We start from the raw sequence: 13,553 nt of genomic DNA, 5'->3' as shown, positions 1-13,553 counted from the left end.
ACTGGACCAAGCAGATAATGACACGAAAGTACAGATGTGTGAATCTATGATAAAAGAGAATGTTTTCATTACCATGTCAAATCTTTTGAATATCCTCTGTTTTAAAGGCCTGATATTATGTTTGTGTTTCAGATGAGCCGTGTAACGGGGATAAGTCTATATTCTGTCAGATGGAGGTCCTGGTGAGATACTGCTCTATCCCGGGATACAATAAACTGTGTTGTGACTCGTGTAGCAGACGCAGAGGAACCCTGTCCCCCCTCCTAGTAGAAGCCGCCGAGATGGACCAGGAAGTACGCTTTGCCGCCGCCTCCCAGCTCCTGGAGACTCAGTCACTCAATGGGACGCGTGATTTGTCTCTTTGCTCCCTACTGACCCCCCATGGATCCTCAACGCTATGCCCCAGTATCAGACACGCCCACAAGGTCCCACCCAGGAAAAGCTCCTTCCACCGCAGGGTTCCATCCCCCAGTAGCCTCGCTGTCAGGAACCTATCCATCATGATGTCATCACTTACTGCCAGTGGCGCGGTTCAGTCAGATGCCACGGAGGGTTAAAGCACGGACACGTTGAGGAAGAGCCGGTTGCTCAGGGAGACAAAGGTGGCTCTAACGGAGACGGAGAGATGAAGTGGGATCGTTCCTCCTCTGGACTCCATAAAGATATCACTCCACCCTGCCTTTCTCACCTCACTACATCACCGGGAGGGAGGGAGGGAGGGAGGGAGGGAAGGAGAAGTGCTGGTTCACTTTCGTGTTAGAGACCCCCTAAGCAGCAGTGACAGGTTGTTTGAGTTGAAACCCACCATATACAGTATCTCCAGAGCAGTTGGACTGAAGCCCCAGTCATGTTACAACGTTACTCTTAGGAAATTGTTCTAGTTGTATAGAATTTCAATATCCAGCTATTTTTGTTTTACTGGCGCTCTCTTATTTCTAAAAGTCACTGTAAAAACTATATAATATACAGTACATATATTAAACATTGTTAAAATGTCAGTATTATTATAACGAAGGCAAGATGACTCTGTCACAGGTTAAATCACCTTTTGGTTCCTAAACTACAAGCCCACAGACATACTAACATCTCCAGACCCATATGCAGAAATTCCAGAACCATATGCAGATATTCCAGAACCATATGCAGATATTCCAGAACCATATGCAGATATTCCAGAACCATAATATGAAATGTCAGGTGGTGTATTATTTGTTCCCTACAGTACTCGGCTACAGGCTGTTGTAGCAGAATATTCATCAGGCTGTCAATACTCTGTTTAATGTCTTCATGAACACACAGGGACAACAGGCAGAGACAACAGACCATCACCACATCTGAGAGGGATATATAGTATCCCTAAAGCCCTTTAGAGAGGGAATCTATGGATTCTATACCACCAGGGGGTTTGTTAGTATTTAACACACACATTGTGTGAGCTCTCCATGCCAATGCTTTTGTGAAGATGGACTTACAAAATATCTTTATAGGGAGCATATGATAATAGATGTCTAGCTTTGTCAGAGAGGGAGAGAGAGAGAGCTATTTATTGTAAAATGATTTTGTCAACCACAATGCATCTGACTGCAATAGCGAACAAACCGTTGATGATGTTTCAGTTGAGTTCAATGTGCAACCGATCATTCTTACTCCTGTGTTGTCATTATAGGACCTAGTGCTGTCGTTATAGTACTTGTAAATAGGATTTAGAAGGTCAATATTTATTAAGATAGTGGTCCTGCTCTTTTTCCTGTAAAGTGCCTTCTGGTTGCCGAGGTGTTGTAGAAATAACCAAACAATATTATTATTATAGGTTCTAATAATAACCAAACTAAACCCAACATCAAGACCAACCACCTCATTCCAGCTCAACGCTTTCACTTCAGATCAACATTAGTGGAATCAACCCGATGTCCATCAGTAGAATCAACCCGCTGTCCGTCAGTGGAATCAACCCGCTGTCCGTCAGTGGAATCAACCCGCTGTCCGTCAGTGGAATCAACCCGCTGTCCGTCAGTGGAATCAACCCGCTGTCCGTCAGTGGAATCAACCCGCTGTCCGCCAGTGGAATCAACCCGCTGTCCGTCAGTGGAATCGACCCGCTGTCCGCCAGTGGAATCGACCCGCTGTCCGCCAGTGGAATCGACCCGCTGTCCGCCAGTGGAATCGACCCGCTGTCCGTCAGTGGAATCGACCCGCTGTCCGTCAGTGGAATCGACCCGCTGTCCGCCAGTGGAATCAACCCGCTGTCCGTCAGTGGAATCAACCCGCTGTCCGTCAGTGGAATCAACCCGCTGTCCGCCAGTCAAACGTAGAGTGGGTAGATTAGACGATCTTGTGTTAGTAACCAACAAGACACTGAACACAGAGAACATAGAGGGTAGTAGGTGTCTCGAACTATGCTGAAACACACAGTGCTCAGAGTTACAGTGAGTTTATTTTCCCCTGTCATTTAAGGTTAATGTGCTGTCTTTAAGACATTGCTGCTAATGTTATGCAAAGCTTTTAATGATCGAGGACGCTAGCTAGTTTGTTAGTGTTGTACCATTTGCCCCTCCATATTTACCGTAGAGCGCATCATGGGGGTTCTAGTATGTCGTGGATGTCACGTTCTAGATAAATGGTTGAACTAATTCCTGTCTCCTGTCTCATCATTACTGAATTCTTAGTAAGGCGTGGTTATGAAACCAACGAGACATAAAATATTGGCGACAAGTAAGTCTGAACCTACTGTCTGTATTCTGTCTGGAAACAGTTGGGTTTTTACGAGTTAAAGTGCAAAATGTTGATTTCCAGAAGGCATTTTTGCCCAAAAATACATAGATATTTTTTGGAATTACATTAAAACGCCTCTCCTGTGAAGTAATGAACTGCGACATATGCCTAGCTTCCTGAAACGGGTCACATACATGATATTTTTCCTTATTCAACAAAAGTGGGGCAATGGGGCTTGAAATGACTGAAATGCTTTCTAAATATAGTAACAATCAAATTATAAATGACTTACTGTGCGATTTCACTTTGCTTATAACTGTAAAATAAATATGATCATACTTAGCGACTGGACAATATTGGCACTATTTCATATAACTGCTGATAGAGCATGTACTGCTAAACATCCACTGGGCAGTGCAGAGACACCAGTCAAATGTATGCAGACTCATTACAACTTCAACTGTAAGAACAAAGTGATTTTGTCCATCTATGACCAACAGAAAGTAGGATTGTTCAAATTCTATCAAATAATTTAGGGCTCTGTTTAGTCTAAAACTGAAGCGTTACAGATTCCAGGATAGAAATGGAAAGGTACTTTCCAATTGAGCCGGCATATACAGAGTTACCGTGAATGCAGTCTCCGCTAACGTGGGAATATTGCCTTTAAATTTCAATAACTCTGTAAAACTGAACTTCCGCTATGCGGATTGAATAGAGCCTTTAGATTTAGCAATAGTGAAGTCATGTGCACAGAGGACATAGAGATATGTATAGGGTAGTAGTCTGTCTAACTATGCTGAAGCACACTGATCAGAGTTAGTGAGTTTAACACTAGAAACCATACAGTCAAGGATATGTTTAGCATTATTCTAAAGGACTACTGCGACACGTAGCATGTTTTAGTTTCCTTACAATACATTTGATTAGTAATAGAGTTGCAGTAAATAAAACAGTCCCATAAGATTATTTTTACAAGGTAAAAGAATGATATCAACCAGCAAGGCTTGCGGTCAAATGATTTGTTGCTGATATACAGTGAGGCAAAAAAGTATTTAGTCAGCCACCAATTGTGCAAGTTCTCCCACTTAAAAAGATGAGAGAGGCCTGTAATTTTCATTATAGGTACACTTCAACTATGACAGACAAAATGAGAAAAGAAATCCAGAAAATCACATTGTAGGATTATTAATGAATTTATTTGCAAATTATGGTGGAAAATAAGTATTTGGTCAATAACAAAGGTTTATCTCAATACTTGTTGGCAATGACAGAGGTCAAACGTTTTCTGTATGTCTTCACAAGGTTTTCACACACTGTTGCTGGTATTTTGGCCCATTCCTCTATGCAGATCTCCTCTAGAGCGGGGCTGTTGCTGGGCAACACGGACTTTCAGCTCCCTCCAAAGATTTTCTATGGGGTTGAGATCTGGAGACTGGCTAGACCACTACAGGACCTTGAAATGCTTCTTACGAAGCCACTCCTTCGTTGCCCGGGCGGTGTGTTTGGGATCATTGTCATGCTGAAAGACCCAGCCACGTTTCACCTTCAATGCCCTTGCTGATGGAAGGAAGTTTTCACTCAAAATCTCACAATACATGGCCCCATTCATTCTTTCCTTTACACGGATCAGTCGTCCTGGTCCCTTTGCAGAAAAACAGCCCCAAAGCATGATGTTTCCACCGCCATGCTTCACAGTAGGTATGGTGTTCTTTGGATGCAACTCAGCATTCTTTGTCCTCCAAACAGGACGAGTTGAGCTTTTACCAAAAAGTTATATTTTGGTTTCATCTGACCATATGACATTCTCCCAATCTTCTTCTGGATCATCCAAATGCTCTCTAGCAAACTTCAGATGGGCCTGGACATGTACTGGCTTAAGCAGGGGGACACGTCTAGCACTGCAGGATTTGAGTCCCTGGCGGCGTAGTGTGTTACTGATGGTAGGCTTTGTTACTTTGGTCCCAGCTCTTTGCAGGTCATTCACTAGGTCCCCCCGTGTGGTTCTGGGATTTTTGCTCACCGTTCTTGTGATCATTTTGACCCCACGGGGTGAGATCTTGCGTGGAGCTCCAGATCGAGGGGGATTATCAGTGGTCTTTTATGTCTTCCATTTCCTAATAATTGCTCCCACAGTTGATTTCTTCAAACCAAGCTGCTTACCTATTGCAGATTCAGTCTTCCCAGTCTGATACAGGTCTACAATTTTGTTTCTGGTGTCCTTTGACAGCTCTTTGGTCTTGGCCATAGTGGAGTTTGGAGTGTGACTGTTTGAGCTTATGGACTGGTGTCTTTTATACCTGATAACAAGTTCAAACAGGTGCCATTAATACAGGTAACGAGTGGAGGACAGAAGAGCCTCTTAAAGAAGTTACAGGTATGTCTTCCAGAGCCAGAAATGTGAGAGCCAGAAATCTTGCTTGTTTGTAGGTGACCAAATACTGATTTTCCACCATAATTTGCAAATAAATTCATTAAAAATCCTACAATGTGATTTTCTGGATTTTTTTTCTTCTCATTTTTTCTGTCATAGTTGAAGTGTACCTATGATGAAAATGACAGGCCTCATCTTTTTAAGTGGGAGAACTTGCACAATTGGTGGCTGACTAAATACTTTTTTACCCCACTATAGGCATAACACAAACTCGTCATTACACTATTGTTTTTCTTAAATCATCCGCCTCACCTTCCTAATCATTCAGTTAGTAAGGTGCACAATTATTGCTCATTCATCAATTGGTTATTCATTAGCAGAGACCGACGCAATAGCACCTGGCTGGGTATCAACGTCCTACAGCACATTGTCTTGGCGGATTAAGTTAGGAATAGGTGTAAAAAAGGTTCTAAATACATTTTTGTTTGATTTCAAAAATCTGACAAATGAGCAGTATAAAATAGAAACATTTACAGAAAGTAATGGAAGGAGCAGGACAGCTTTTTTGTTGCAGATTTTGTATTTATTTGCAAAATCAAATGTCAGTGGTCGTTGGCACTTAGGCGGTTCTAGTGTAAAGACGTTGCTGCTAATGTTATGCAAAGCTTTTATTGATTGAGGAAGCTAGCTAGTGTTTTATATATTAGGGTTGTACTAATCCGTACTTATCGTAGTTGTACAGAGAGCATCATGGGGGATCTAATGAATGGTTGAACTAATTACTTTGTCTCCGGTCTCGTCATTATTAGGGTTACCTCCATCAGTAAGGGTTACCACCATCAGTAAGGGTTAGGGACACTTCCATCAGTAAGGGTTAGGGTCACTTCCATCAGTAAGGGTTAGGGTCACTTCCATCAGTAAGGGTTAGGGTTAAATCCATCAGTAAGGGTTAGGGTTACCTCCATCAGTAAGGGTTAGGGTTACCTCCATCAGTAAGGGTTAGGGTTACCACCATCAGTAAGGGTTACCTCCATCAGTAAGGGTTAGGGTCACCTCCATCAGTAAGGATTAGGGTCACTTCCACCAGTAATGGTTACCTCCATCAGTAATGGTTACCTCCATCAGTAAGGGTTACCTCCATCAGTAAGGGTTACTTCCATCAGTAAAAGGGTCACTACCATCAGTAAGGGTTAGGGTCACTACCATCAGTAAGGTTTAAGGTCACTTCCATCAGTAATGGTTACCTACATCAGTAAGGGTTACCTCCATCAGTAAGGGTCAATTCCATCAGTAAGGGTTAGGGTCACTTCCATCAGTAAGGGTTAGCTCCATCAGTAAGGGTTAGGGTTACCTCCATCAGCTTGGTTGAGGGTTACCTCCATCAATTAGGGTTAGGGTCACTTACATCAGTAAGGGTTAGCTCCATCAGTAAGGGTTAGCTCCATCAGTAAGGGTTAGGGTCACTTCCATCAGTAAGGGTTAGGGTTACCTCCATCAGTAAGTGTTACCTCCATCAGTAAGGGTTAGGGTCACTTCCATCAGTAAGGGTAAGGGTCACTTCCATCAGTAAGGGTTAGGGTCACTTCCATCAGTAAGGGTTAGGGTTACCTCCATCAGTAATGGTTACCTCCATCAGTAAGGGTTAGGGTTATCAGTAAGGGTAAGGGTCACCTCCATCAGTAAGGGTTAGGGTCACCTCCATCTCCATCAGTAACTTCCATCAGTAAGGGTTAGGGTTGCTTCCATCAGTAAGGGTTAGGGTAACTTCCATCAGTAAGGGTTAGGTGCACTTCCATCAGTAAGGGTTAGGGTCACCTCCATCAGTAAGGGTTAGGGTCACTTCCACCAGTTCAGTAATGGTTACCTCCATCAGTAAGGGTTACCTCCATCAGTAAGGGTTACATCAGTAAAAGGGTCACTACCATCAGTAAGGGTTAGGGTCACTACCATCAGTAAGGTTTAAGGTTATCAGTAATGGTTACCTACTCCATCAGTAAGGGTTAGGGTTAGGGTCATCAGTAAGGGTTAGCTCCATCAGTAAGGGTTAGGGTTACTCCATCAGTAAGGGTTAGCTCCATCAGTAAGGGTTAGCTCCAGTAAGGTTAGGGTTACACCTCCATCAGTAAGGGTTAGGGTCACCTCCATCAGTAAGGGTTAGGGTCACTTCCATCAGTAAGGGTTAGCTCCATCAGTAAGGGTTAGGGTCACTTCCATCAGTAAGGGTTAGGGTTGCTTCCATCAGTAAGGGTTAGGGTAACTTCCATCAGTAAGGGTTAGGTGCACTTCCATCAGTAAGGGTTAGGGTCACCTCCATCAGTAAGGGTTAGGGTCACCTCCATCAGTAAGGGTTAAGGATACTTCCATCAGTAAGGGTTAGGGTCACTTCCATCATTAAGGGTTAGGGTCACTTCCATCAGTAAGGGTTAGGGTCACCTCCATCAGTAAGGGTTAGGGTCACCTCCATCAGTAAGGGTTACTTATATCAGTAAGGGTTAGGGTCATCTCCATCAGTAAGGGTTTCTTCCATCAGTAAGGGTTAGGGTCACTACCATCAGTAAGGGTTAGGATTACCTCCATCAGTAAGGGTTAGGGTCACCTCCATCTGTAAGGGTTAGGGTCACCTCCATCAGTAAGGGTTAGGGTCACTTTCATCAGTAAGGGTTAGCTCCATCAGTAAGGGTTAGGGTCACTTCCATCAGTAAGTGTTACCTCCATCAGTAAGGGTTAGGGTCACCTCCATCAGTAAGGGTTACTTCTATCAGTAAGGGTTAGGGTCACCTCCATCAGTAAGGGTTAATTTCACTTCCATCAGTAAGGGTTAGGGTTACCTCCATCAGTAAGGGTTAGGGTTACCTCCATCAGTAAGGGTTAGGGTTACCTCCATCATTAAGGGTTAGGGTCACTTCCGTCAGTAAGGGTTAGGGTCACCTCCATCAGTAAGGGTTAGGGTCACTTTCATCAGTAAGGGTTAGCTCCATCAGTAAGGGTTAGGGTCACTTCCATCAGTAAGTGTTACCTCCATCAGTAAGGGTTAGGGTCACCTCCATCAGTAAGGGTTACTTCTATAAGTAAGGGTTAGGGTCACCTCCATCAGTAAGGGTTAATTTCACTTCCATCAGTAAGGGTTAGGGTCACCTCCATCAGTAAGGGTTAGGGTTACCTCCATCAGTAAGGGTTAGGTTTACCTCCATCAGTAAGGGTTAGGGTTACTTCCATCAGTAAGGGTTAGGGTTTCCTACACTCGTTAGGGTTAGGTTTTTGTTTCTTAGGGTTAGGATTAGGGTGGGATTAGGGTTTTAGGGTTAGGTTAGGGTTAGTGTTGGGGGGTTAGGTGAGGGTTAGGGTTATTGTTAGAGGGTTAGGGGTCGGGGTTGGGTTTAGAGTTTAGGGTTAAGGTTATGCTTAAGGTTCAAGTTTAAGGATTAGGGGTTAGGGTTAGTTGGTTTCTAGTTGTGAGTCAGTTGATCCACTTCCATCTCTGACACGTGGTAGCTGAAGGGGGGGAGGGTTGGGTTAGGGTAGGGTTAGGGTTAGGGTTAGGTTTGGAATATAATTGTGTTTTGTGTCAGCTAGTTTGTTTTACGGTGCACAGGCCTATCTCCTGTATATCCCTCCCATTTCTGATGATCTAATATAATAGGTGTAGTACTTAAAAAAGGCCTGTAGGTGTCCTCCTAAGATCATAAATTAAACTGAAGTAAGTTCCAAATTGCCTCTTTTTCTGGGTGACAGTGCAGGAGCCGATGTGGTGAGAGATTCATTCAACAATAGTGTTGTCAAATATGAACATAAAAGCATTATTGTGCATTTATTTGGTTGTATTGTTTTAATTCTGTTAAAAGAAAGGAAAAACCTAAATAAAAGGGGGGAAATGCCAAACTAAAACCAAACAAACCAGGGTTAGGGTTAGGGGTTAGGGTTAGGGTTAGGGGTTAGGGTTAGGGTAGGGTTAGGGTTAGGGTTAGGGGTTAGGGGTTAGGGTTGGGATTAGGGGGTTAGGGTTAGGGGTTAGGGTTAGGGTTAGGGGTTAGGGTTAGGGTTAGGGGGTTAGGGTTAGGGGTTAGGGGTTAGGGTTAGGGTTAGTTTGTCTAGTTTTGAGTCGGTTGATCCACTTCCATCTCTGACACGTGGAAGCCGAAGGGGGGGGAAGGGAGGGGTGTGCACTCCACATAATATACGCGCGGTCCGGGTGGGTCCGGGCGCGGCCGGCCAAAGTAGTAGGCCCCATGGTTGCCCACTTGTAGATTAACCCGTTGGTTGGGTTAAAAGACTGTCTGTCAGTAGGTTTTAGGTTTAGGTATAGTTTTAAGAGTGGTTAAGGTTAGGTTTAGGGTGATGAATAGTTTTTTTTGGAGAGTTTAAGGTTAGGTTTAGGTAAGTTTTTTTTTAGAGTGGTTAAGGTTAAGTTTAGGTATAGTTTTTCAAAATGGTTAAGGTTAGGGTTAGGGTTAGTGTTTAGGGTTAGGTAAGGGTTTTTTAGAGTGGTTAAGGTTAGGGTTAGGGTTAGGGTTAGGGTTGGGGTTGGGGTTAGGGTTAGTGTTATAGGGTTAGGGTTAGGGTTAGGTTTAGGTATAGTATTTCAGAATGGTTAAGGTTAGGTTTAGGTAGGTCTGTCAACTCAACTTAGGATCAGGCAAAACCCTTGAGTTGCGTACCTTATGCAGGTCCGGTCCTCGGTTGGTTGCCATGTGTCCATGTTTAGTGGTATGGTCATGATGTCTAGGTCCGCTATGTCAACGGAAGTGGAAAGCATAGTGCAACCTAGGAGTTTTACTCTCTTTCGGATCCTTCTTTTTTAGATCCATGTTGTCTATGTATTAACTTCAGTGTTCGTCAGTCTTTGGTCCTGGATGTTTTCAATCATGTGTGTAATTAGGAGTTATTCCCTTCCAGGATCCTAATTCCAAATTAACCCATGTCTAGTCAAATCCAGCTGGTCTGTATGGGTATACTCGGCGTAGGATCAGGCAAAACCATCGAGTTGCGTACCTTGTGCAGGTCCGGACCTCAGTCGGTTGCCATGTGTCCCTGTCAAGTGGTCAGTCTTTAAACTACCAGTAGTTTGAGCAGACAAAAACCTAGAAGGCGAGCCCTCTATACGGTTGTCATGCATCCGCCCTTGGAGTTTCGTCCTGTGTTTCGGTAGGTGTATGGAGGGTTTAGGAACCGGCAAACCTTCTCTGGCTTACGTATAAAACGTCCGGCAGTAGTAGAAGTTAATTGGGTGTTTCTATCCCCACCATCTCAGTCGTAAGTGATTCAGTGGTTTTGGGTGATAGTGACCAGTGGAGTTACTCCCTTCCAGGATCGTAACGTTTCCAGAGGTATATCTTCCCTAGACAGTGAATTTGTTCGTAGTCCATGTAAAAAATGGATCGGTTGTCCAGGCTAAGTACGGCGGGGTAAGGGATCCCCGCATGGGAAATTATTCCGTGGGATCCAATTCTCCGCCAGACATTATCTGGGCACCCCAGGGATTACACGGCCAATGCGAGTCCTCCAGCCGCAGCGCCTGACCCAAAAGCCCCTCTTTTCGAGGACTTAACTGCCCCAACCCGCTAGGACCACCCACGCGCTACTGAACATACTGCCAATCCAATTCTAAACTGGGGTAGATAGTCGTCCAGCGCGTTACGTGAGTCTCCCGTGTGTAAAGGGGCTGGGAGGGTTGAGCCGATTGGTCTGCCAACAGAACCCCGAGAGGTCCCGAAGGAGTCCGGTCTATCCATATCCTCCTGTCTTCTTGCTTGGTGTATGGAAGGGCCTAATTGCTTAGGGTGTAATCGCTGCGGGGGAGTCGCCAAGGTCGGGGTCCCCAGAGTTGTTGGAGAAAAAAGGTTCTCGTCCGTTGGGGGTGCTGGTGGGTGTCTCCAAAAAATATTTTAGAAGGATGGTAGGTTGGTGAAGGTTTTTTGTTTAAATTTGGTCTATTTGTGTTCTATTTTATTGTTTCTTCCGTCAAGGGTCCATGGTCATGGTAACCCTTACTTCCAGAAACAAAAAAAGAAAAAAGAAAAAATCATATAGATATAATTATTTTTTTTTATTTATTATTTTTTTTTTTATTTTTTTAAATTTTTTGAGAGTCCGTGGTCACGGTAACTCTATAGTGTTTGGCAAAGTGGCTCAAGGAAAGTGTTATTGAGAGTCCATGGTCATGGTAACTCTATGGTGCTAGTAAAGTAGCTACAGGAAAGTTATATTGAGAGTCCATGGTCATGGTAACTCTATGGTGCTATTGGAGGTCTGTTTTTGTGGTCTTAATGACCCCCTGTCTTTTGTATGGGATGTGGGGTGTGTAAGGTGCAGGTGCAGTGTATGTCCAGATGTTCCTCCGCTGTACTGGAAGCCTCAGTGGTGGTCCAGCCCGTGGTAGTGGTGTTGGTCCTGGAGGGTTATTTTTGGGAGGTCCATCCTTGGTCCGTGAGTCTCGGTGGGATTCTTTGATGTCTACGTTGTGGTTTTATTTTGGAGGTGGCTGCTGACCAAGGAATCCTTGAGGTTTTTTTTTTTTTGTGTTCCCTTTGAAGAGAGAGTAGTTTTTTGGATTTGAGACATCATTTTTGGGGGGATGCGAGTAGCCACTCGGAAGCTGGGTGAGTTGTATGGTGGGGGTAGGCCATCAGGTATGGTGGGGTTGATCCGCTTCTAGGGAGAGTTCTTTTGACATCGGTTCCCGTGGGAAGTGGTGTTGGTCCTCGAGGGGTTTGGGAGGTCCATCCTTGGTCCGTGGGTCCCGGTGAGATTCTTTGGTTCCTTTGTTGTGGTCTTTAAAGGTGGTTGTATACCAAGGAATCCTTGAGGTTTTTTTTGTGTTATTCATTTGGGAGGCCAGGATCGGTGTGTGAAGAGGGAGTAGTTATTTTGGCCGTAGTCTCTTCTGGATGTGGGTCGCCACCCGGTATCTTGGTGAGTTGTATGGTGGAAGTGGGCCATCGGGTGTGGTAGGGTTGGGCCTCTATCTTGGGAGAGTTCCTTTAACATTGGTTCTTGTGGGTCTTGGGTTGGTGAGACCAGGTTGTCCCGTTTTTTTCAGAGTGGTAGTGGTGAGGGTCTGGTCTTCCAAACAGTTTCTTATATTTTGCTGTGGTATTGTTCCACCTGTGGAGGCATTAACCCTGCGGTACTGGATCGGTGAGGGCTTCGCCTTTCGCTGTGTTTTGCTGCTGGATGGAGCAGGTGGGTTTATCCGGTCCGTGGGGTTTCTGGAGGGGGACAGAGCACGGGGTCAGGGTCCACAAATCAATAGCTTCTGTTGGGTTGTAGGAAGTTTATGGTGTTTTTGGAATTTCCTGCAGCGTCTTTAGTGTTTGTAAAGGTGGTTTGGTTTTGGGGCCCTCTGGTCCTGTGATGGGGACCGTCCTCTGGGGTGTCCACATCCTATCTCTCCACTGGATTGGTGAGGGCTTCGCCTTTTGGCTGGGTTTGCTGTTTTGATGGAGTGGGTGGGTTAATCCGGTCCGTGGAGTTTCTGGAGGGGGACAAAGCACGGAGTCAGGGTCCAAGAATGGATAGCTTCTGTTGGGGTGAAGGAAGTTGGTGTTCTTTGAGTTTCCCGCAGTCTAAGTGCTCATAGAGGTGGTCCGGTACTGGTGCCCTCTGGTCCTATGTGGGGGACCGTCCTCTGGGGTGTCCACGTCCTATCTCTCCATCCTATGGTGTGGTGAGCGGTGGTGGTATTCTGTTTGAAGAGGTGACCTGTTTGGTAGGTTTGAGGCATGTCCTTCTCGAGGGGCTAGGTTTCTAGAAGGTCCTGGATTCCCATCATGTTGGATTGGCTGTGGGTTTGGTTGCCTGCTGGGGATGACATCCAATGGTTCTGTCCAGCAATCCCATGAATGATGGTGTTGACTGGGTAGAGTATGTGGAGATAGATGGTTTTGGAGTTATAACCTGTACCTGCTGATTATCATTCCATACCACCCAGGTCTGGGTATGGGATGGAGATGAAAATGCAGAGGCCACCTTAACACTCTGCCTCTGCTCCGTTCCCTCAATCACCCTGGTCAGGGTATGATGTGGGGGAAGGTTAGGAGGGTTTGTGTTGCCCAAAAGGAGCCCTTCCCTATGTCAACCTTGTGAGGGTATGACCGGGTCTCTGGGTCCTCTGGTATGGTGGGGGTTTGGCCGCTTTTTTAGAAGGGTTTCTTTGTTCGATTTGATTTGATTTGTTCTCGGTTCCGGTTGGTCTTGGGTTTGTGAGGCCGGGTTGTCCTGTGTGGTCGGGGTTGTAGTGGTGGGAGCCTGTTGTGCCATTCGTTGAAGCCTGAAAAAAAGACGTTATGTTAGGCGAAGTCGACGTTCCTACAATGAGACTAGGTTGCCAGTCTAAACTTTTTTCGGCTGGCCCCTCTGAGCGTCTCTTCTTAAAAGGTGTAGAGGGTCTAAGTGATTATCTATGCCCCGTCAAAATTTTTGGGCCCGGTTTGTAGGTGGAGTAGGGGGTCTGGGTTGCCATCAGAGTGCCCGG

At 45.1% G+C, this 13,553-nt stretch overlaps 1 protein-coding gene across 1 annotated transcript in view; it reads left to right on the top strand.

Annotated features, from left to right (window-relative positions):
* LOC139389572 (ADAM metallopeptidase with thrombospondin type 1 motif, 3) overlaps positions 1-697 on the top strand; it is a 187,995-nt gene extending 187,298 nt beyond the window's left edge. The window contains exon 23 of the mRNA XM_071136391.1: positions 133-697. Within this exon, the coding sequence (XP_070992492.1) occupies positions 133-557 (425 nt within the window). The 3' untranslated portion in view covers positions 558-697. The remainder of the gene's footprint in view (positions 1-132) is intronic.
* Positions 698-13,553: the final 12,856 nt, after the last annotated feature.

This window comes from Oncorhynchus clarkii, chromosome 30 (genome assembly GCF_045791955.1).
Source record: "Oncorhynchus clarkii lewisi isolate Uvic-CL-2024 chromosome 30, UVic_Ocla_1.0, whole genome shotgun sequence".
Taxonomy (NCBI): Eukaryota; Metazoa; Chordata; class Actinopteri; order Salmoniformes; family Salmonidae; genus Oncorhynchus; species Oncorhynchus clarkii.
This window is presented reverse-complemented; position numbering and strand designations above follow the sequence as displayed.